A 20,916-nucleotide genomic window follows, 5' to 3' on the forward strand; every position below is an offset into this window, starting at 1 on the left:
CCTCCTCGTTATCCTGGCACCTCAACAATGGCGCGCTGACCAATGATATTTCTTCCTCTTCTCCGCCTTTTCATCAGGTTAAACCCTGCCTCATCAACAAAGACGAATTCGTGGGGTTCGGCCAGAGCATCAAGCTCAAAAATTCTCTACAAAAAAACATTGTGTATGTATTGTAAATACAGTAAGGTATGTACTAGAGTATGCAGTGTACACACACTTCGCCACAATGAAAGACATGCCTTGCATACAGTAATTTACAGCAGGGCACTACAGTACACACATTACATTACCATACAGTTCTGTTGTACTGGACAGGTAGACCATCATAGCATACTCTACAAATATAGTATATGTACCTAAAAATAGTGTTCCATATTGGGCTTACCTGCACATATTGAAACCATTGGTTCTTCACCCTGATTGCATTTCTTTCAAAAGGTACTCTGTAAACTTGCTTCATCCTCAGCCTATTGCGGTGAGGTATGCGCTGTATGGTTGATATGGCAATACGGTCAATCCCTCCAAAAGCACCCTGATCTTGAATGATCCTCGTCTGAATTTCATACAGGCGAATGGTATTGTTTGCAATGACCATGTTCACTACTGCCGTCTCTTGGTCATCTGACAATAGTCATTGCCTGCCTCCAGCCGGTGGCCGCCTCTAAGTTCTGCAAAAACACAATGTAAGCAAACAATTACTGATGATTACTGAGTCATCCATTTGTACAATAAAATCTAAAGAACATATAGTCTGTAAATACACTTCAACATTACATAAACAGTACGTCCTCTCACAGTAGTACAGCAGATACAATATGTAACGGTACAGTAAATTACAGTACCTGTTTTCTTGTCTGAAAGTACGGACAATGGATGCCACTGTGAAACGGCTCAAGTTCGGCTGAACTCTCTGTCCAGCTTCCCTCGTTGTCATACCATGCACCAGCACATGGTCAATCAAGACGGCACGTATTTCATCTGGGACAAATTGTCTCCTGCCTCTTCGTCTTCGTCTTCCTGCCGTCCTTTGTCGTCCATGTTCAGGATCCATTGTTCATAAGCACACAGATGCAAACTGTGGCCCTATTTATTGGTCCTGAGATTGGTGACTGGTGATTGGTGACTGGTGTATTAACAATTTTGCTGCCCAGTGTTTGCACCTTGAGAAAGGTGTGCTACCTGAGTTTAGGTTGTGATGACTTGAGTTAAATGTTTTGACTGCTAGTGTTTGTTGCATGAGCACAGTGTGTAACCAGTGATTCATGAGGGCATTTGTTTGTAGAGATTTGCAGAAAAAGTTTGACAATTTGCAGCATGTGTTAAAACAAGTGAAAACTGTTTTTAGTTTTGAGAGATGTGTTGGTCCTCTGAGAGCTGGAGTAATCATTTGGGAGTTTTTGCTAAAAGAACCAGTTTTAGTGCGTTAGCAATCGAGAGAAACTGTAAGAGCGCCGATCTCAGTTCTGCGTCTAAACGAGCCTCTCGCACCTGCGTCATGCGGCCTCACGCAGGCTGCTGAGTGGGAGGAAGGTCATTCATAAATAAAGGGCCGCCCTGCTCAGCTCCACACGCCACGGTTACCGCCGTTAGCTGCACTGCGAAGGTTCCTGTTTTTGGATCCTTCCAGAGCATTTATCTGCTCATTATTTCTCTCTCTCTCTCTCCCCCTCCTCTCTCTTTCTCGCTCTCCTCTCTCTCTCTCTCCCGCTCTCTCTCTCACTCTCCCCCTCTCTCTCACTCTCTTTCTCTCTCTCACTCTCCCCCCCTCTCTCTTTCTCTCATTTTGTATTTCACGCAGCAATAATAAGAAGCGTTAATAATAGTTTAAATACTTATTTTGGTCGAGACTATCTCCCACCTCCGCAGTAACAGGAGATAAGCTCTCTGTGCTGTACAGGTATGGGGCTTGCTTTGCCAAAACACACCTGGGTTATTGGCACCCCTGCCTCACTGTCACCCAGAATGCTTTGCAAATCTCAATCTCACAGTGGAATGAAAGTCCTCAGGTGTGTGTTTAAGAACCTAATTACATTCAATACAATGGAATTAGCTGCGCACTGTAAATTAACATCCTTTAATGCATTTCAGTACAGTCAGCAGCATAGAACATTTGGCTTTCAATGTTGGTTAAATTGCATTTTAAAATGAATTTGCTTACAATACTTTGAGTATTTTCCTCCCACCTCTAGGGTTACTGTTGCTCAAAACCTTGATTTATGCGCTTGCCTTCTTGTTACGAATCGCTTCGGTTATGTAATGCAACAATGATTGTTTTCATACCTTTTGAAAATACTAAATGAATATACATTTGTGACTTATTTTTTAAGAGCGGGGCGAGGGCAGGGCGAGGAGGGGCGGGGCGAGGGCGAGGCGGGGTTCTCTGAGGAGTCGGTCTCCTCGGTGGAGCCGTCGCTCTCCATCTCGATGCGCTTGCGGTGATGGAGGGACTTGCACGGCGAGGCCTTCCGGGGCGGCTCCTTCTGCCCCGGCCCGCTGCTGCCGCTGTGGGGGGCAGGGCTTAGCGAGAGCTGGGCGATGCTGCAGGGAAACACAGCGAGGCGAACAACAACAATTAAATTAGAACACAGGGAGCTACTTAAACCAGAATCCGGACTGTACCAGTGCCAACTGTGGCCATAGGGAAATGCACAATTTGCAATTGCATTGCCCAGGGTATAGGAGGGTCCAGTCTGTTATGCGTCCCATCTGGGCACCCATGGACTGACTGCATCTCAGAGCTGCATATGCAAGGTCTTCCTCCGACTCCACTCTGTGCAAGCTTGGCTTTTCTTTCCGGTGGAAAAAAAGAAGCAGGTGGTGACACCATGTGCATCGAAGGAGAACCGAGGACGTCTGCAATCTCCCGAGTCAGCAGTGGAGTCTGCACATGAACGGTTATGGTTGCACATAATCGTGCGAGCTCAGCATCGCATTGGGTGACAAATGAAAAAAATAAAATAAAATAGTGAGCTTCCTCCTTACAGCTGGTCCGTGGTGAAGGCGTGACATCTTTGTGGCATCTCAAGACCAAATTCTGACTAGAGTATAGAAGTTACCCATGTGTGGGAAAAAAACACAATGAGGCCTCAGCTGCCTTGCTGAATGAAAAAATACAAAATGGATCCCCAGATGCCCACCTGACCAGTACCCCTTTTGGTAAAACATAGCAGCGCCAAACACAAATGGGAGAAATATATATTTTAATTTTGGTTATTTTTTCATGAATAATCATTTTCTATTAGATGGAAATCTTAAGTTTTGTTGTTTGCATTGCTTGTGCTACACCCACAACACCCCCTGGACTGTAGCACACTAAAAAGTATGTTATGAGTCTGGTCACGTCTGGAGATCTGTTCTGAAACAAAGTTTGTGAAGGACCTCCGTCCTGTTTGACCCCCAGCTGTCACATTCCAACACACGCAGACCCGTTTTTATGACTGACTTATGACAACAAATCCTCCTGGAATTCTCTCGAGCAAACAAACAGTGTGGAACTGTAAGAAGGAGGCTGTCGCAAGTAGGCAGTATACTTCGTACGAAGCAGAACTTTTTGAGCAAAACGAAGCAATGACAACAACTGACGCGGTGTTATGTATTCGTACGGTGCAGTGTGCGACGGCCTCCAGGGAGAACTTTTCGAAAAGTTCTTTTTTGTTTTCCGACCTCCCCCTCTCAGCTATTGGTCCAAATATCACATAGTTGGTTACGTCACGGTTGAGAGTTCAGAGGGCTGAAGTGGACGCCAATCTCTCTCCTGTAGAGATGGGAATTCTGTGAGTTCCTGCATGTTTGCTGAATGGCTACTCGTTTCAGCAAGTCATCAAAACACCTAGCACACATTCGGAAATAAGAGAAAGTGGACCCCCTCGTCTAAACTCGAATTTGCCGAATGTACAGACAAAACTCTCCATTCTCCGTCCTACTCTGATGTATTTCTTTTTTTGCATAGCTAGATAAACTAAAGCCACTTTAAACTTTTTGTTTTGTGTTGTGATCTCGCGTAGCCCTTCTCCTTATACATCCATGGCGTAGCCGCGAGACGGAGGTCTGGTTGAGATTCCAGCCTCGGTTAATAGCTGCCTCAGCAATTTCTCTGGTTTAACGGGTTATTTTCCAGCCTGAAACGGTGCGATAGTATTAGTAAACGGCTACACGTGTCATCTAACTTGCGAGTAGTTGGTTACCTCCCTGAATATGAATTAAATGTTTCTGACATAAAATAACAATTATAAATGTGATTTTACCTACGTAAACGGCTATAAAAAAAATGCTGGCTAGCTAGCTGGCTAATCACTAAACCGATGGCCACCATGTGAGCTGGTAACTTAAAAGAAACACGCAGCTTGCAAAACGTGCAAACTCAACTGTGAAACTATACAAGACCACTAATGTGAGTGTGTATCGACACAGAACACTTTCCATAGATACACACTCTGCTGTGTGTGTGTGTGTGAGAGAGAGACAAACAGAAGCACACATGTACACAAACACACACACACAGGTACTATCACAGCTTTCTCTCTCACACACATAATGAGGTGAATATTAATAAGGATAATTAATCTCATTAATGTCTCTGGTGTGCAGACGGCTGTCAGCTCACACTGGATCCAAACACAGCGCACAGAAACCTGTCTCTGTCTGAGGGGAACAGGAAGGTGACACAAACCGGGGAGAGAGGAGCAGCCATATCCTGATCATCCAGAGAGATTTGAGATTGTGTGCCAGGTTGTGTGCAGAGAGAGTGTGTGTGAGTGCTGTTACTGGGAGGCTCAGTTCAGTGAGGAGGGAGACATTTCTATAGCCCTGACATATAAAGGAATCAGCAGGAAAGGAAAGGGTCCTGACTGTGGGTTTGGATGGAATAAAAACTCCTGGAGTCTGATGTGCTTTAAACACAGTTACTCTGATAAACTCAGTTACTCTGTCTGGCAAAATAAGAACCAAACAGACACAGACATACCCACATACTTACACACAAATGCACTCTCATTCTCAAACCCATACACATACTCTCTCTCTCACAAACACGCATACACACACCCACACACACACACACACACACACATACACTATATGACCAAATGTATCTGGTCACCCCTTGGTCTGGGGCTGTTTTTCATAGCTTGGGCTAGGCCCCTCAGTTCCAGTGAAGCTAAATCTTAATGCTACAGCATACAATCACATTCTAGACAATTATGTGCTTCCCCAACAGTTTTGGGAAGGCCCTTTCCCATTTCAGCATGCCAATGCCCCCGGACGCACAACGAGGTCCATATAGAAATGGTTTTGTCAAGAACAGTGTGGAAGAACTTGACTGGCCTGCACAAAGCCCTGACCTCAACCCCATCCAACACCTTTGGGATCAGTTGGAAAGCCAACTGCGAGGCAGGCCTAATCGCCCAATCAGTGACCTCAGTAATGCTCTTCTGGCTGAATGGAAGCAAATCCATGCAGCAGTGCTCCAACATCTAGTATGAAGCGTTCCCAGAAGAGTGGAGATTGTTATAGCAACTGAGCGTGCTCCAACTCCATATTAATGCCCATAATTTTAGATGAGATGTTGGATGTCAGGTGTCCACACACTTTTGCCCATGTAGTGTATGTGTTGGAATACTGTAAACACAAAAGTGGATGCATTCTGCCATCTGGTGGCCTTGTGACGCTATTGAAAAGGACTGAACTCCAGAGGTTCAAGCTGGACGTTGACAGGTTGTTAAGAGTTCATTGAACCGATGAAGCAAATAACAGTGCGCTGTTACATATCCTTTCTGGTGTGTAAGTGTTCATTAGCCGTTTAAAGCATTAATTTACACTACCGGTCAGAAGTTTTAGAACACCTCCATTTTTCCAGGTTTTATTGAAATTTACGCAGTTGTCTCAATGTACTCTGAAATCAAAGCATAAAACAAATAAACAATTGGAGATTAAAAAAAGAGAAATTGTGGAATTGTTCTATTTAACACAATTTATTCTAATTTTTTTGACGGCTGAATACACTTGTGGCATTCGTTCTACAATGGAAATCAAATATTGTTCGGAAAGATCTACCCAACACTGTTGCAGAAGTTCCCACAAATGTGTTGCACTTGTAGGTTGCTTTGCTTTCACCCTTCTGTCCAGTTCACCCCAAGACAGCTCGATGGGGTTTAAGTGCAGAGACTGTGCTGGTCATTCCATGATTTGAAGCCTGCCATCTTGTTCTTTTCTTCTAAGATAGTTCTGACATAGCCTGGAGGTATGTTCTGGGTCATTATCTTGCTGTAGTATGAACCCCTGACCAACTAGGTGTGACCCAGAGGGTAATGCATGGTGCTGCAAAATGCTGTGGTAGCCCTTTTGGCTCAGGGTGCCAGTCACTCTGTGCAAGTCGCCAACTCTGGATCCAGCAAAAGAGCCCCAGACATCACACTTCCTCCTCCATGTTTGACAGTTGGTGTCACACACTGAGGAACCATCCTTTCATCTGCTCGACGGCGTACAAAAACGCTGCGTGATGAACCGAAGATTTCAAATTTTGATTCACCGGTCCATAAGACCTTCTTACAGTCTTCAGTAGTCCACTGCTGGTGCTTCAAGGCCCAGGCAAGCCTCTTTTTCTTATTTTGCAATTTTAGAAATGGCTTTTGTACTGCCACTCGCCCTGTCAAACCTGCAGATTGAAGTCTTCTCTTCTTGTTGAAACTGAGACTTGCTTACTTCAACCACTGTTCAGCTGTGCTTGAAGCTGTTGTCCTGTGAGCTGCCTATCACGCAAGCTGTTGAGTCTCAGAAACTTGTCTTCTGATTCTGTTGTGGCTTTGGGTCTGCCGGACCTCTTCCTATCAGAGTTTCCTCCAGTTTCCAAGTGCCTGTCGATGGTGTAGGAAACTGTACTCACTGACACCTTGGCTTTCTTTGCAATTTCTCAAAAGGAAAGACCTACACTTTTAAGGGTTATAATGGTCTGTCTGTCTTCCTTTGTTAATTGCCTTTTTCCCTACCATTGATAGCAATATACTACTTCCTGCAGTGCAATATTGTCCAAATAATGCTTCAGAGGGTGTAGTAATACAGTCTGTTCCAACACTGATTTTATACAGACAGAGGGTTTGTAAGTAATTAACAAAAGTTGGGACACCTGTAGGAATTATTTGCATCAACTTTCAAGGTTTAATTTACTTCCATTGCTGCAGAAAAGCTGTAAGTTGTTAACCCATTAAATGTTCCCTGAAAAGGCCTTTTTTATAACTCTGAAATTTACATTATTTTTGAATTTTTGGTAACCTAAATTTTTTAAAACTCTGGCAGTTTACCACTTACCTTTGTACCATTTCAGGTAATTCACTGGAATTGAACTGCTTAAATTTCAATAAAACTGGAAAAATGGGGGTGTTCTAAAACTTTTCACCGGTAGTGTAAATTATATGTTCTTCCATACTTTGATGTGACACCTAAAAGGTTGAATGACCACAATGAGTTCAGATGGTAAGATGGAAAAAAAAAACACAGGGTCAAGTTACCTGCAATAACTGATGAAACATTGGGTACTAGCATTGCTTTGCTTAAAAAAAAAAAAAAAAAAAAAAAAAAATTCACTTTGGAAGAATAACAAGCCTACGCATTAATAGATTATTTTAGTCTGATTGGATGAGAAAAAGAAACATTTACCACATTTCAGCTTGTGCGCATATATATATATATATATTTTGTGATGGAATAGAACATAAAAGCTGTTTTTTGTAAATGCATGGTCCGTATGGGGGCATGCGTCTTTTACACTGTGCACTGTAAATGTGTGTCTTTTACACTGCATAGTCCTCATACCTCCATATCACAAAAGATTTAAGGGCCACTGAATGACTTCTCCTTGTATTCTTTCTAATTGAATCTGATCAATAAGATCTGATTTTACAAGATTTTACAAGTGTAACTCTATCCATTGTAACATCAATCAAATAATGGGCATAGATACATTATATACAATCATACAGGCTAAATATATATTATTTTGGTTACAGCTTACTGATACCATGTCTGTTGATGACATTTTTGTGCTCATTCTGTTTCATTATACTTGGCTATATTTTAAACAAATCATTGTTTATAATGCTGATGGATTTATCAGTTGATTGTCCATTGTGTAAACATTTTATTACAAATAAACTGCAGCTGTTGGCACTCAATTCAGTTTTCATATTTTAATTCTAGCAAATATCTGTCATATAAAACATCTAGATGCAGCTCGGAAGTCTATAAAATCTTCCCAGCATCAAGACAAGTTAGTGACTCAAAGAGAAAGAGAAAGACTCTTGTTATCTTTGGCAAGGCTTGGAGGCGATCATTTCATACAAGGTTAGATCAGACAGAGTCACCAGTTATGAGGACTTTCCAAACCAGCTGAACTCGTCTTACGCTGCTTTGATGCCAAAAAGACCAATCCCATGTATTACTGCCTGATCCCAATGGGTGAGACTTTCTCCAACTCAGTTCTGAGGCCTTGGTCAGGGGCAATGCACCTTTACTTTATGACCATTTTCCCTCACTGGATATGAAAGAAGTCACAGGCCATGTCGTTTGATTGAAAGAGTATAGGCTAGGCTACATTTTCACAGTGACAATGTCCTACTGTAACAGAAAAACAGGCTGAACCTTTTGTCAAATAGTATTGAACATTTCACGTTCACTTGTGTTAAATTTGAATACCACTCCAAGCTATTATTCCACCTGTGTATGTAAGAGGTATGATGACCCTCAAAATTAAATATATTGTATATTGCAAGCTAAAGGGAAACCATGTGTCTTTACATTAATTAATGAATATTTATTAATCTTAAAATAGAATAGCAGTCAAAAACATTAGAGCAGTATTATAGTTAAGAGAGTCACTTGCTTTTCAAATACATCAACATTGTCTTATATTTCGGACAGGCAGTATTTCTCAGTGCAGTACAAGCATTCTATCAGAATTCCAGACAATATGGACTGGTCACTGTCAAGACTCATGCAAATGTAAAAAAAAATTCCAACAACAATTAAAAAAATGCTTGCGCATTTAAAACCTTGGAGAGAGAGGAGGGAAAAGGAGAGGGTGATGACAGATATAGAGACAGAAGGATAATTTTTGTGGTGTAACCTAGAGTATTAATAAGAGAGTATGCAATAAAGATAGTAGTTGAAAGAGAGAGATATGATAAACATATGATAAATGTGTATTAGAAACACTACACCACCTTCATTTTTAAGGACAGTTGTATAAAAGCATGACTTATTACAGCCAGGGGGTCGCGACCTCTCTGCAGCCGCAGCGTGTGCTTCGCTGCTCCAAAGCCTCAGCAGCTTCACCGAGAAGCTGGTGCACGGATTTCGCAGTTTTCCCTCTTTGCGTCTCCCACAAAATACGTCTGAAGTCTGAAAAGGAACTTGCCCAGCCAATATTATCAGTGCATTCGCATTGACTGTAATGTTGACTTGTCTTAAGTTGGGGGTGTGCTACATTGTAATGTTGTAATGGAGGTCAGAACAGCAGAACAGGTCAGAACAGCTGAGACACTGACCCATTTCAAGCGACGACTGAAGACTCACCTCTTCAGGCTGCACCTCTCCCCGTCCCTCCCTACCCCCCTGTATGGCTGCCTCGGTGTGTTGGTGCGCATTGTTTTGCCTTGTTTTGTTTGTAAATTCAGTGTTTTGCGATAGCATCCGGAACTCTTTCACCAGGGAAGAGCTCATGAATATCAGGGTAACAACTCCTGTGGTTATTTCCCAACATTCTCATCACATCTGCGGAATTACTGGTCACTTTTGTCAAAGGTACGCTCACCCTTGTTCACGCGTGAAACGCCGAGGAGAGGAACGTGCCGGTGCGCTCGTGCGTCTCCGCAGAGCGGTCTACGCACTCCGTTACGGAATATTTCTATCTAACGTGCGATCGCTGTGCAATAAACTGGACGAACTCCAGCTACTGGTGGAGAAAAACAGAGACTTTTCAACATCTTCCGTTTTGTGCTTCACGGAAACTTGGCTGTGTGGATCGATACCGGACTCTGCGCTGCAGCTGGCAGGCTTTCAGCTATTCAGAGCGGATCGCGACACAGAGGGCTCCGGCAAAATGAAAGGTGGAGGTATTTGTTTTTATACAAACAGTGGCTGGTGTAAAGATGTTACAGTGATTATGCAGCACTGTTCTCCTGTTCTGGAAACTTTTTCATCAACTGCAAACCCTTCTACTCCCCCGCGAGTTCGCTTCATTCATTCTGGTCGGTGTTTACATTCCACCGCAAGCCCTCGTGCAGGAGGCACAGCGTACGCTCGCCGACCAGATACTGTGTGTGGAGCGGACAAACCCGGACTCTTTCGTTATCGTCCTCGGCGACTTTAACAAAGGGAATCTCAGCCACGAACTGCCTAAATACCACCAGTTGATTAAATGCCCGACCAGAGAGGAGAACACTTTAGATCACTGCTACAGTACAATCAACCGTGCCTATCCACGCCGTCCCCCGCGCTGCACTGGGACACTCTGACCACATCATAGTCCACCTGATTCCTGCATACAGGCAGAAATTAAAACTCTGCAAACCTGTTGTGAGGACATCTAAGAAGTGGACCAGTGAAGCTATGGAGGATCTTCGCACGTGCTTGGACTGCACTGACTGGGATGTTTTCAGGACTGCTACCATCAGTCTGGATGAGTACACAGAGGCTGTGACATCATACATCAGCTTCTGTGAGGACAGCTGTGTACCATCACGCACCAGGGTTATCTACAACAACGACAAACCCTGGTTTACAGCTAAACTCAGACAGCTAAGGCTGGCAAAGGAGGAAGCATTTAGGAGTGGGGACAAGGACCGGTTTAAAGAGTCTAAATACAGGTTTAGCAAGGCGGTGAGAGATGCTAAACGACTGTACTCTGAGAAACTCCAACAGCAGTTCTCAGAAAACAACTCGGCCTCTGTCTGGAAGGGCCTCAGACAGATCACCAACTACAAACCGAAAGCCCCCACTCCACTAATGACTTGCGCCTGGCCAACAACCTGAATGAGTTTTACTGCCGATTTGAAAGACAATGGGACAGTCCTGACACCATCCCCGTGAACCCATTCACCAGCTCCAGACCACCAGCTCCTCCTCCCCCATCTCAGCAGGAGCCCTGGCCTCTCTACAATCACCCACCTCAGAGGCCCCCTCCCCTCCCCTATCACAATGACGACTCTCTCCCTCCTGGAGAGGGACGTTAACAGATTATTCAAGAGACAGAACCCCGCAAAGCAGCTGGACCAGACTCTGTCTCTCCCTCCACCCTGAAGCACTGTGCCGATCAGCTGTCTCCGGTGTTCACAGACATTTTTAACACCTCACTGGAGACATGCCACGTACCAGCCTGCTTCAAGACCTCTACCATTATCCCCGTCCCCAAAAAAACAAGGACCGCAGGACTCAATGACTACAGACCCGTCGCCCTGACCTCTGTGGTAATGAAGTTTTTTGAGCGCCTTGTACTGTCCCACCTCAAAACCATCACGGACCCACTCCTGGACCCCCTGCAGTTCGCATACAGAGCCAACAGGTCTGTGGACGATGCTGTAAACATGGCCCTCCACTTCATCCTCCAGCACCTGGACACTGCAGGAACCTATGTCAGGATCCTGTTTGTGGACTTCAGCTCCGCCTTCAATACCATCATCCCGGCTCTACTACAGGACAAGCTTTCCCAGCTGCACGTGCCTGACTGCACCTGCAGGTGGATCACCGACTTCCTGTCTGACAGGAAGCAGCACGTGAAGCTGGGGAAACACGTCTCCGACTCCCGGACCATCAGCACCGGCTCCCCTCAAGGCTGCGTCCTTTCTCCTCTACTCTTCTCCCTGTATACCAATAGCTGCACCTCCAGTCATCAGTCAGTCAAGCTCCTGAAGTTTGCAGACGACACCACTCTCATTGGACTCATCTCTGGTGGGGATGAGTCTGCCTACAGGAGAGAGATTGAACATCTGGTGTCCTGGTGCAGCCATAACAACCTGGAGCTCAACGCCCTAAAGACAGTAGAGATGGTAGTGGACTTCAGAAGGAACGCAGCCCCACCTGCCCCCATCACCCTGCATGACTCCCCAGTCGACACTGTGGAGTCCTTCTGCTTCCTGGGCACCATCATCACCCAGGACCTCAATTGGGAGCTGAACATCACCTCCCTCACCAAGAAGGCTCAGCAGAGGATGTACTTCCTGCGGCAGCTGAAGAAGTTCAACCTGCCAATGACAATGATGGTGCACTTCTACACTGCCATCATTGAGTCCATCCTCACCTCCTCCATCACCATCTGGTACGCTGCTGCCACTGCCAAGGACAAGGGCAGACTGCAGCGTATCATTTGCGCTGCTGAGAGGGTGATTGGCTGCAATCTGCCATCCCTCCAGGACCTGCACACCTCCAGGGCCCTGAGGCGGGCAGGAAAGATTGTGGCCGACCCCTCCCACCCTGGACACAAACTCTTTCAAACACTCCCCTCCGGCAGGAGGCTGCGGTCCATCAGGACCAAAACCTCACGACACAAGAACAGTTTTTTCCCGACTGCAGCTGGCCTCATCAACAAGGCCCGGGACCCCCACTGATACTGTACTGTTATCCTGACCCCCACGGACACCAAACAGACAGCACCTGTACTTATAACACTTTATCCCCTTGCACTATTGTTTATTGTTTACTGTTTACCGTTTGCACTATGTTTATGTTATTTTATGTCTGTTATGTTTTTATTGCACTATGTTTATTTCATTTTATTTATCTTATTTTATGTTCACTGTTATGCACCACCTGACCAAAACAAATTCCTCGTATGTGTAAACCTACTTGGCAATAAAACCTGATTCTGATTCTGATTCTGATTCTGATTCTAAATGACTGTAAGCTTAGGGTTGTAACTAGGCAGCTGTTTCGTAGGTGACTTAGGTAAATTAACTGTCTTAAATACTGCTTGTATTTTTTCCATAGACTGCGTTGTTGCCGTTCTCGTTGTGTTAGTGTTAATCGGTTTAACCTTCAGGGTCCAAGTTGAACTATGCGGTTGTTCCCTGCACTTGGACCGGTACATCTCTCTAGGGTTTTCATCATACTTGTTCCTGGTTATGGTTATACACTTTGTACGTCGCTCTGGATAAGAGCGTCTGCCAAATGCCTGTAATGTAACATTGTCTTTTACAGTTTCTCTGTTGGGAGGATGTGTTTTTAGTTTATGCTCTTGTAAGCGTGTGGGTTTTCCCCCTTCTCTTGTCTGGTATTGCAAGTTGCAGGAGGACAGGCAGTGTTCCCTTTCTTTTCTTGCATGTTTTTATTTCTGCTGGGTAAGCTCAGAGCAGACGTCTGTGGAAGACTTGCCGTTGTTTTTTTTTATGAAAGAAATTTGACATTATTTTCCAGATAAGGTTAGTAGTCACGACAAGTCCTGCTCTGCATGCCCACTGTGCTATCCTTCAAGACCCTGTAACCTGCTTGTGTAGGGATGGTTGCATGTATTTTTTAAAATTAGGTAGTCCAGTAATAAAGTCCAGTAATTGTCTATTGCTTGTTGGCAGTATTGAGCCTTTGGTATTGGTAGTTTATGATGTGGCATAGTTGAGTTTTGTCTATTTTTGTCACCTCTGTTATTGAAACATTGGGGGCTGTTGTGATAATAATAGTAAAATGTCGCGACTGCCTTCCCGGCCAGGTCCAGCTCGTCCAGCATCCCAGCTGAGGATTGCTTTTTCTTCTTTGGTGCACCTGTAAGCCACAAGAGAACAGAGAACCCCCCCTCCAGCAGGGAAATAGAGGGGCACAACTACCCAGCAGGGAAATAGAGGGGCACAACCCCCCAGCAGGGAAATAGAGGAGCACAAACCCCCAGCAGGGAAACAGAGGGACACAGCCCCCCCCCCCCCCCCAGCAGGGAAACAGAGAGGCACAACCCCCCAGCAGGGAAACAGAGGGGCACAACCCCCCAGCAGGGAAACAGAGGGACACCCCCCCCCAGCAGGAAAACAGAGGGGTACAACCACCCCCCCAGCAGGGAAACAGAGGGGCACAACCCCCCCAGCAGGGAAACAGAGGGGCACAACCCCCCCAGCAGGGAAACAGAGGGGCACAACCCCCCCAGCAGGGAAACAGAGGGGCACAACCCCCCCAGCAGGGAAACAGAGGGGCACAACCCCCCCAGCAGGGAAACAGAGGGGCACAGAAGACTCTGGGTCATCCCACCATGGATGGCGCAGGAGAGGTAGCAGGTTTTAGCAGTTTGCTAAGGTGGTCTGGGAGGATGGACAGCGTGGGAAAGTGTGGAGGACCGATCGCTCAGTGGGTCAGACTGGTGGAAGATACCACAAGCCAGGCTTAGCTTCCTGATCAGGGCCAATTATGACACCCTGCCTTCTCCTCAGAACCTGCGCTAATGGTTTGGTGCGGATGAGACCGTCCGCTCTGTGCTGCCCCCAAACGAGGCCTGTGGCACATTCTGTCAGGCTGTGAGACAGCTCCAGCACAGGGACACAGAGCAGGCCTCCGGCACAGGGACACAGAGCAGGCCTCCAGCACAGGGACACAGAGCAGGCCTCCGGCACAGGGACACAGAGCAGGCCTCCGGCACAGGGACACAGAGCAGGTCTCCAGCACAGGGACACAGAGCAGGCCTCCAGCACAGGGACACAGAGCAGGCCTCCAGCACAGGGACACAGAGCAGGCCTCCGGCACAGGGACACAGAGCAGGCCTCCAGCACAGGGACACAGAGCAGGCCTCCAGCACAGGGACACAGAGCAGGCCTCCGGCACGTTCTGTCAGGCTGTGAGATGGCTCCAGCACAGGGACACAGAGCAGGCCTCCAGCACAGGGACACATGAGACGGCTCCAGCACAGGGACACAGAGCAGGCCTCCGGCACAGGGACACAGAGCAGGCCTCCGGCACAGGGACACAGAGCAGGCCTCCAGCACAGGGACACAGAGCAGGCCTCCAGCACAGGGACACAGAGCAGGCCTCCGGCACAGGGACACAGAGCAGACCTCCGGCATGTTCTGTCAGGCTGTGAGATGGCTCCAGCACAGGGAGCTAGCCTTTCTAATAACTTGTCACTAGATGGATTACAGGAGCTTTCTCTGGTCAGAGCGTCACAGGCATCAGCATGAAGATTAGCTTTTAGTGTATTACTGTTGCTTTACGAGTGTCATCATATTGTCATTGTTGCAGACATCATAAATGGTTGCATGAACGTTTCTTATTCTTAAGGGACCTTCTATGTTGTGTAAAATTCAGTGTTGGCTTTTTAAAATCTGTAGGCAGAAATAGTAGTTCTTTCTTCATCTGGAGTACATGGTCACAGTGATCACAATATTTGTCATTGAAATTAGATTTCTGTGACCAGATTCAGAATACAAGAAATCATTGACAAATAAAGTGGTCCATAAATGCATACCCCCAATTGTCCGTATAGGGGTATTCATGTTTTACACTGTGCACTGTGTAAATGTGTGTCTTTTACACTGCATAGTCCTCATACCACAAAGATTTAAGGGCCACTGAATCATAAATGGCTCCTCCTTGTATTCTTTCTCATTGAATCTGATCATGAGATCTGATTTCACAAGTGTAACTCTATCGACTGTAACATCAAATAATAGCCACAGATACACTATGTACAATCATACAGTTACAGGCCAGTATGTATTCTTTTGGTTACAGGTCACTGATACCATGTCTGCTGATGATGATATTTTAAAGGCCTTTTTTTGACAAATCATTGTTAATAATTATGGTGATGTATTCATCAAGTTGGAAACTCAGTTGATTATCCATTGAGTAAACATGTTATTACAAATAAACTGCAGCTGTTTGCACTGAATAAAAATTTCATCTTTTAATTCTGGCAATGACCTGTCGTATAAAACTTCTAGACACAACTCAGAAAGGTCTATAAAATCTGCCAGGCATCAATACAAGGACATGTTAGTGACTCAAAGAGAAAGAATAATTAATCCTCTGCATTTGACTCATTCTAACTACTTTTAGTGGGCAGCCACCGTGCAGTGGTCTTGGCCAAGGGCAATGGCAGGAGTTTACTGAACCTGACATACATGTATTTGGTGTGGGAGGAAACCAGAGTACCCAGAGGAAACCAGCATGAATACAGGAACATGCTAGCTCCATGCAGAGAGGACATGAACCCCCCCCCCCCCCCCTTGAATGTGGAAAGTGCAAGCTCCATGGAAAATCAGCTCCTGTTTTTATCCTATTCTTTTAATGACAGACACAGATATGATGAAAAACATACAAACAACAAATGACAAGTAACCTTACAAATTGACTTAAAAAGAAAACTAACAGTCAACAGATTGGAGATGCACATATCAAAACGTACAGAATAACAAACCTTAAATTTACATAACACCTAAATTTACAAACAAAAATAGTCTGTTAAGAATAGAGATAGCAAATAGCCTCGTGATAACAGAAACTACTCGCCAAAAACATTGTGTGATTGTGTCAGGGACACTGAGGGAGACAGATGGTTTATTTGTATTTTTTTTTCTGTCCATCGTCATATTGTGCATTTTGAAAAAAGAACATTTCTTACCGTGACGCGGATGTTCGCTACACTCGAAAAGGTCAAAAGAGAAAGTGAAACTTTCAAACTCAAACGTCATTTTGAAGACGGAGGACAAAGAGGATGCAGTAAAAACGGAATAAAACTGGATAAAAGAACGGAGTAAGTAGACCGTTTTGGAGTGGGATGGGGGAGAATAGAAGCTAGATGAGAAGGGGTGTTTTGAGGAATAGGAATCTGCAACTATGATCGCAATAACGCTTAATTTAGTGAAATAAAACAGGTAATAAAATGGCGCCCGAGGAGTAGACGAGGAGTAATATGTTTTTTCAAATTCCCCATTTGGGACCAAACACAAAAAATACCCTTTCAAATGACTTTTAAAAAGTTTAACGTTTATTTTTAGCATTTATTTGGTATTTCATGATAATTTTACCTATTTGGATATGACGGAATTCACAGGCCTGTCGTCGGCTACATTATGACATCTGCTACTTTAACAAAAACAGACCGAACATTTTAACTGCGCGGATTGTGAAGTCAAAATGTTATTTTTGCTCTGTATTCACAGTTTGGATTAAGACACATTAACGTGATGTCTGCCTTGTTAAAGTCGGTGGTCGGTAGTTAATTCACGTAGCCTATGGAGCTTTCATAGCTGGTCTTCTATTATTTGAAACGAGACATTAGGTTCCGTATACAGGAAATACAGGAAGCACATGCTAAAATATGCTTAAAGGATATTCGTTTACATATTTGCTACCCAACTCTGTTCTAATTCACAAATACCTAGTGGCCATGTCCTTACCAATTAAATCTGTTCTATTGAATTCGTACAAGTTTCAAAGATAATAAATTCAACTACTTTAATAGTAGCAAGAACTGATAAGAACTGCGGTTATAGTTGTATTAAGACGCCGTTTCTTGTTTGAACCACAAGGTGGCAGCATGTAGCTGTGCATGTAGGTTTACTTAAAAGCACGAAAGCGTCTGATTTCAAAGCCACCACGTCACACCGAATTTACGTTTTGCGACAAAAAAGAAGTTGTGTCACTCTGGATAGGAGAGTTTGCTAAATGCCTGTAATGTAATGTAATGTCTATATTGAGTTACAGCCACATAATGTGCAGTTAGGAGTAGCCTATTTGCATTAATGAGGTGGTATTCCGAATAAATGTGCCGGTATATAACACAAAGGATATAGGTTTGGTGTTAGTTAGAGTCTTTATTGTCCTCATGGGGGCAGTCTGTACTGCAGCATAGTATATAATAAATAGCAATAACTATATTTATGACAACAGATAAACATTAAAATCATTGCAAAACATATCACTGTAACTTATTAAGAAAGCCAGTGACACTTGGGATAAAAGAGTGTTTAATCCTGTTTGTTTTTAACATAGGGATCCTATTTTAAAATAGGGAGCCTACACCAATCAGCCACAACATTAAAACCACCTGCCTAATATTGTGTAGGTCGCCCTCGTGCTGCCAAAACCGCTCTGACCTGTCGAGAGTTTTTAAAATAATGTGGAAATAATTCACCCTCTAACAATATCTTGGCTTTTTATAGCCCTGTAGCAAGTAGTAATGTAATAAACTACCAATAGCGTAATAACTCCCAATAATGTAATCCATTTCAAATTTTTTATGTAATAAAAACCAATAATGTAATAAGTAGTAGTAGTAGTAGTGTACTTTATTGATCCCCGGGGGGAATTTTCACTGTTGCAGCTTAGAAGACAATAAAGTAACACAATCAAATACAAATTTACAGTAGATACAAAATATCAGATACAAATATACAGTAGATACAAATATGTACAGAAATACAAATATAACAGAGGACACCTTCAGAGGTGGAGATGGCGGCATGAGGGGGACCTACACAATATTAGGCAGGTGGTTTTAATGTTGTGGCTGATCGGTGTATATCTGCGCTCTGAGGGAAGTAATACAAATTGATTGAACAGGGGATGCTGGGAATCCCTCAGAATGGACTGGGCCTTCCTTATAGATCCTATCTGATACAGCTGGGAGGGGTCAGCTGTATCAGACGATCCTGCCAGATAATTTTACGATGTTGGCCAGTCGACTCTTGTAGATTTAGGTTACCAAACCAGCAGATCATATTAAAGGTTAAAAGAGATTCAATAAAAGACTTTTAAAAGATAGTCATCAGCATCGTGTCCACCTTGAAACTTCGAAGTAATAACTATTAAATGGGGAGAGGAGGTGCTCATGCAACATTGAACAGCTCATTGAAATAAAAGGTTATTGTTGTATGTATTTATATAATCATTTTCTCTCATCTTTCTGAGACAAAGACATTCATGTTTGTCCTCTGCGGAGGACGTGACATTTCTAGTTGTATCTTCAAGCCTTCATGATAGTTTTTTTGTCTCTGTGTCTATAATACATAATGGTCTTTAAATGTCATAAATTTGCATGTGAGATTAAATGTTCTTCAACCTGGTGGTCTTTCCGGAGTAAAAAATTTAATGTGTATTTTTTTAAATTGTTGTTATAATAAGTAAAACTGCACTTATATCATTATTCATAACAGATTGTTTTTATTGTTTTTTATTTTATTCAGTTTGTATTTTTATACATTATTATTACTATATACATTGTGACAAAAAATATAGAAAAAATGTAATTTTGAACCTTTTTTCCCCTGGGTCTCAGGAGGAAAAAGCTTAGTTGCTGATATCATTTTAAAATGCTCCAAAACTGCAGACCGCTCTCTGTTCCTGGCTGGTTCCATCTCTGCACAATGTCTCGGATTCTTAAAGCAGTCACTGTGACTCACTAGCTCACGACTGACATGAACTGCTTGCTCTACCCACGAAACCTGCGCCAAAGCTTTGCTTCCTTTGAGTCAGATACCAAAGCAGTCACATGGTTGTGTGTACCGAATGAAGCTTCGGACGTCATTTATCACGTGTTTATGGCAGAAACTAATCAAGCCTCGGCACACTGTTTCTAGTGCGCTCTGGTGTTTTTCTTGACACGCTCCTGAGCTTCAGTATCAAGGGTAACACCACTCCTTTTGAGATGTCTGTATAGTACATGTTCAGGGCCCATTTAAATTCTGCATTACATCCAGTCAAAACTACGCTATATTGTGTGTGTGTGTCTCTGTGTGTCCAAGCGAGTGTTCAGTGTGTGCTCATGTTGTGTGTTTGCAGGCTAATTTGGGTTGGAAGTCACTTGTGGTCCAGTCTGGTCTGATGTGTTCCTGTCTCCTTAGATAGGGGGCGCTGTTGCTAAAATGAATCTCTCAGAGGAGCCAAAGACCAAAGGAGGAACCCTCAGCAGTGAGAGGAAGAGGTACAAATGCATGAATCAGATATTTAATGTGATATGAGTTAGAGCTGCAGTAAGATGATGAGTTTAACTGGAAGCTCTGTCTCCATGTGCTGTGAGTTAGAGCTGCAGTAAGAGGATGAGTTTAACTGGAAGCTCTGTCTCCATGTGCTCTGAGTTAGAGCTGCAGTAAGAGGATGAGTTTAACTGGAAGCTCTGTCTCCATGTGCTGTGAGTTAGAGCTGCAGTAAGAGGATGAGTTTAACTGGAAGCTCTGTCTCCATGTGCTGTGAGTTAGAGCTGCAGTAAGAGGATGAGTTTAACTGGAAGCTCTGTCTGCATGTTTTGTTCTCAGGGTCCAGGTAGAAAGAGCAGGGTCATCTGTCCCCAGCTGTGTGTCTCTGAAGAGTGATGATTCAATGGAACCTCCTCTCAAGATCAGAAGAGAGTTCACAGGTGATCAAAGGTAATTAAATAGGTTTAAATTGACACTACTATTTAACCCCTTAACCCCAAGCATTTAAAAAGGCAATTTCCACCTGGTTTGCACTACTCTTAAAGGTCCAGGAAACTAGATTGTGGTTATATCCCCCAGAAGTTACAACAGATTTTCTTCTCTCAAAATCACATATTTCTCTCAAAATCACATATTTTGAATAAATAACTGAGGTGAATCAGTTCTAACATGTTTTTGGAAGTTAATTTCTTACAGCAGTTAACATTATGCTGAATGTTGAAATACAAATGTTACAGTAGCTGGCAGGAATTAGCAGAAATTATAACAGAAAACTAATATTAGTTTGAGTTGAACTTGCTTTGCTGCTGCTGCCGTTACTCACTTTGCTAGAGATTTCATCCATTAGAAGCTTTGCAAAAGAAAGAGACGGTCTGTATCTGTCGCTGCTGCAGCGGCTGATTGCAATGTCAGCTGCAAGTGTGTTGTTTACATTCCGAACATTCCACTAGTGTTAATTAATGGGAAATTTTCTTGGTAAACATAAATGAAATATAAATAAAATGGTAAATATCTCAAAAATATTTGCACTACTGACAAGAAA

The 20,916-nt window shown here is 43.7% G+C and overlaps 1 protein-coding gene and 1 long non-coding RNA gene across 17 annotated transcripts in view; one reads left to right on the plus strand and one right to left on the minus strand.

The window, feature by feature from the left end:
* LOC135240548 (uncharacterized) overlaps positions 1–20,916 on the minus strand; it is a 225,593-nt gene that overhangs the window by 77,762 nt on the left and 126,915 nt on the right. The window lies entirely within an intron of this gene.
* The window catches only part of LOC135240533 (NACHT, LRR and PYD domains-containing protein 3-like), a 241,755-nt gene that overhangs the window by 69,552 nt on the left and 151,287 nt on the right, over positions 1–20,916 (plus strand). For all 16 annotated transcript variants that reach the window (XM_064310105.1, XM_064310114.1, XM_064310115.1 and 13 more), the window contains exon 8: positions 20,214–20,324. In XM_064310105.1, the coding sequence (XP_064166175.1) occupies positions 20,214–20,324 (111 nt within the window). The remainder of the gene's footprint in view (positions 1–20,213; positions 20,325–20,916) is intronic.

The sequence above is a fragment of the Anguilla rostrata genome, chromosome 15, assembly GCF_018555375.3.
Source record: "Anguilla rostrata isolate EN2019 chromosome 15, ASM1855537v3, whole genome shotgun sequence".
Taxonomy (NCBI): domain Eukaryota; kingdom Metazoa; phylum Chordata; class Actinopteri; order Anguilliformes; family Anguillidae; genus Anguilla; species Anguilla rostrata.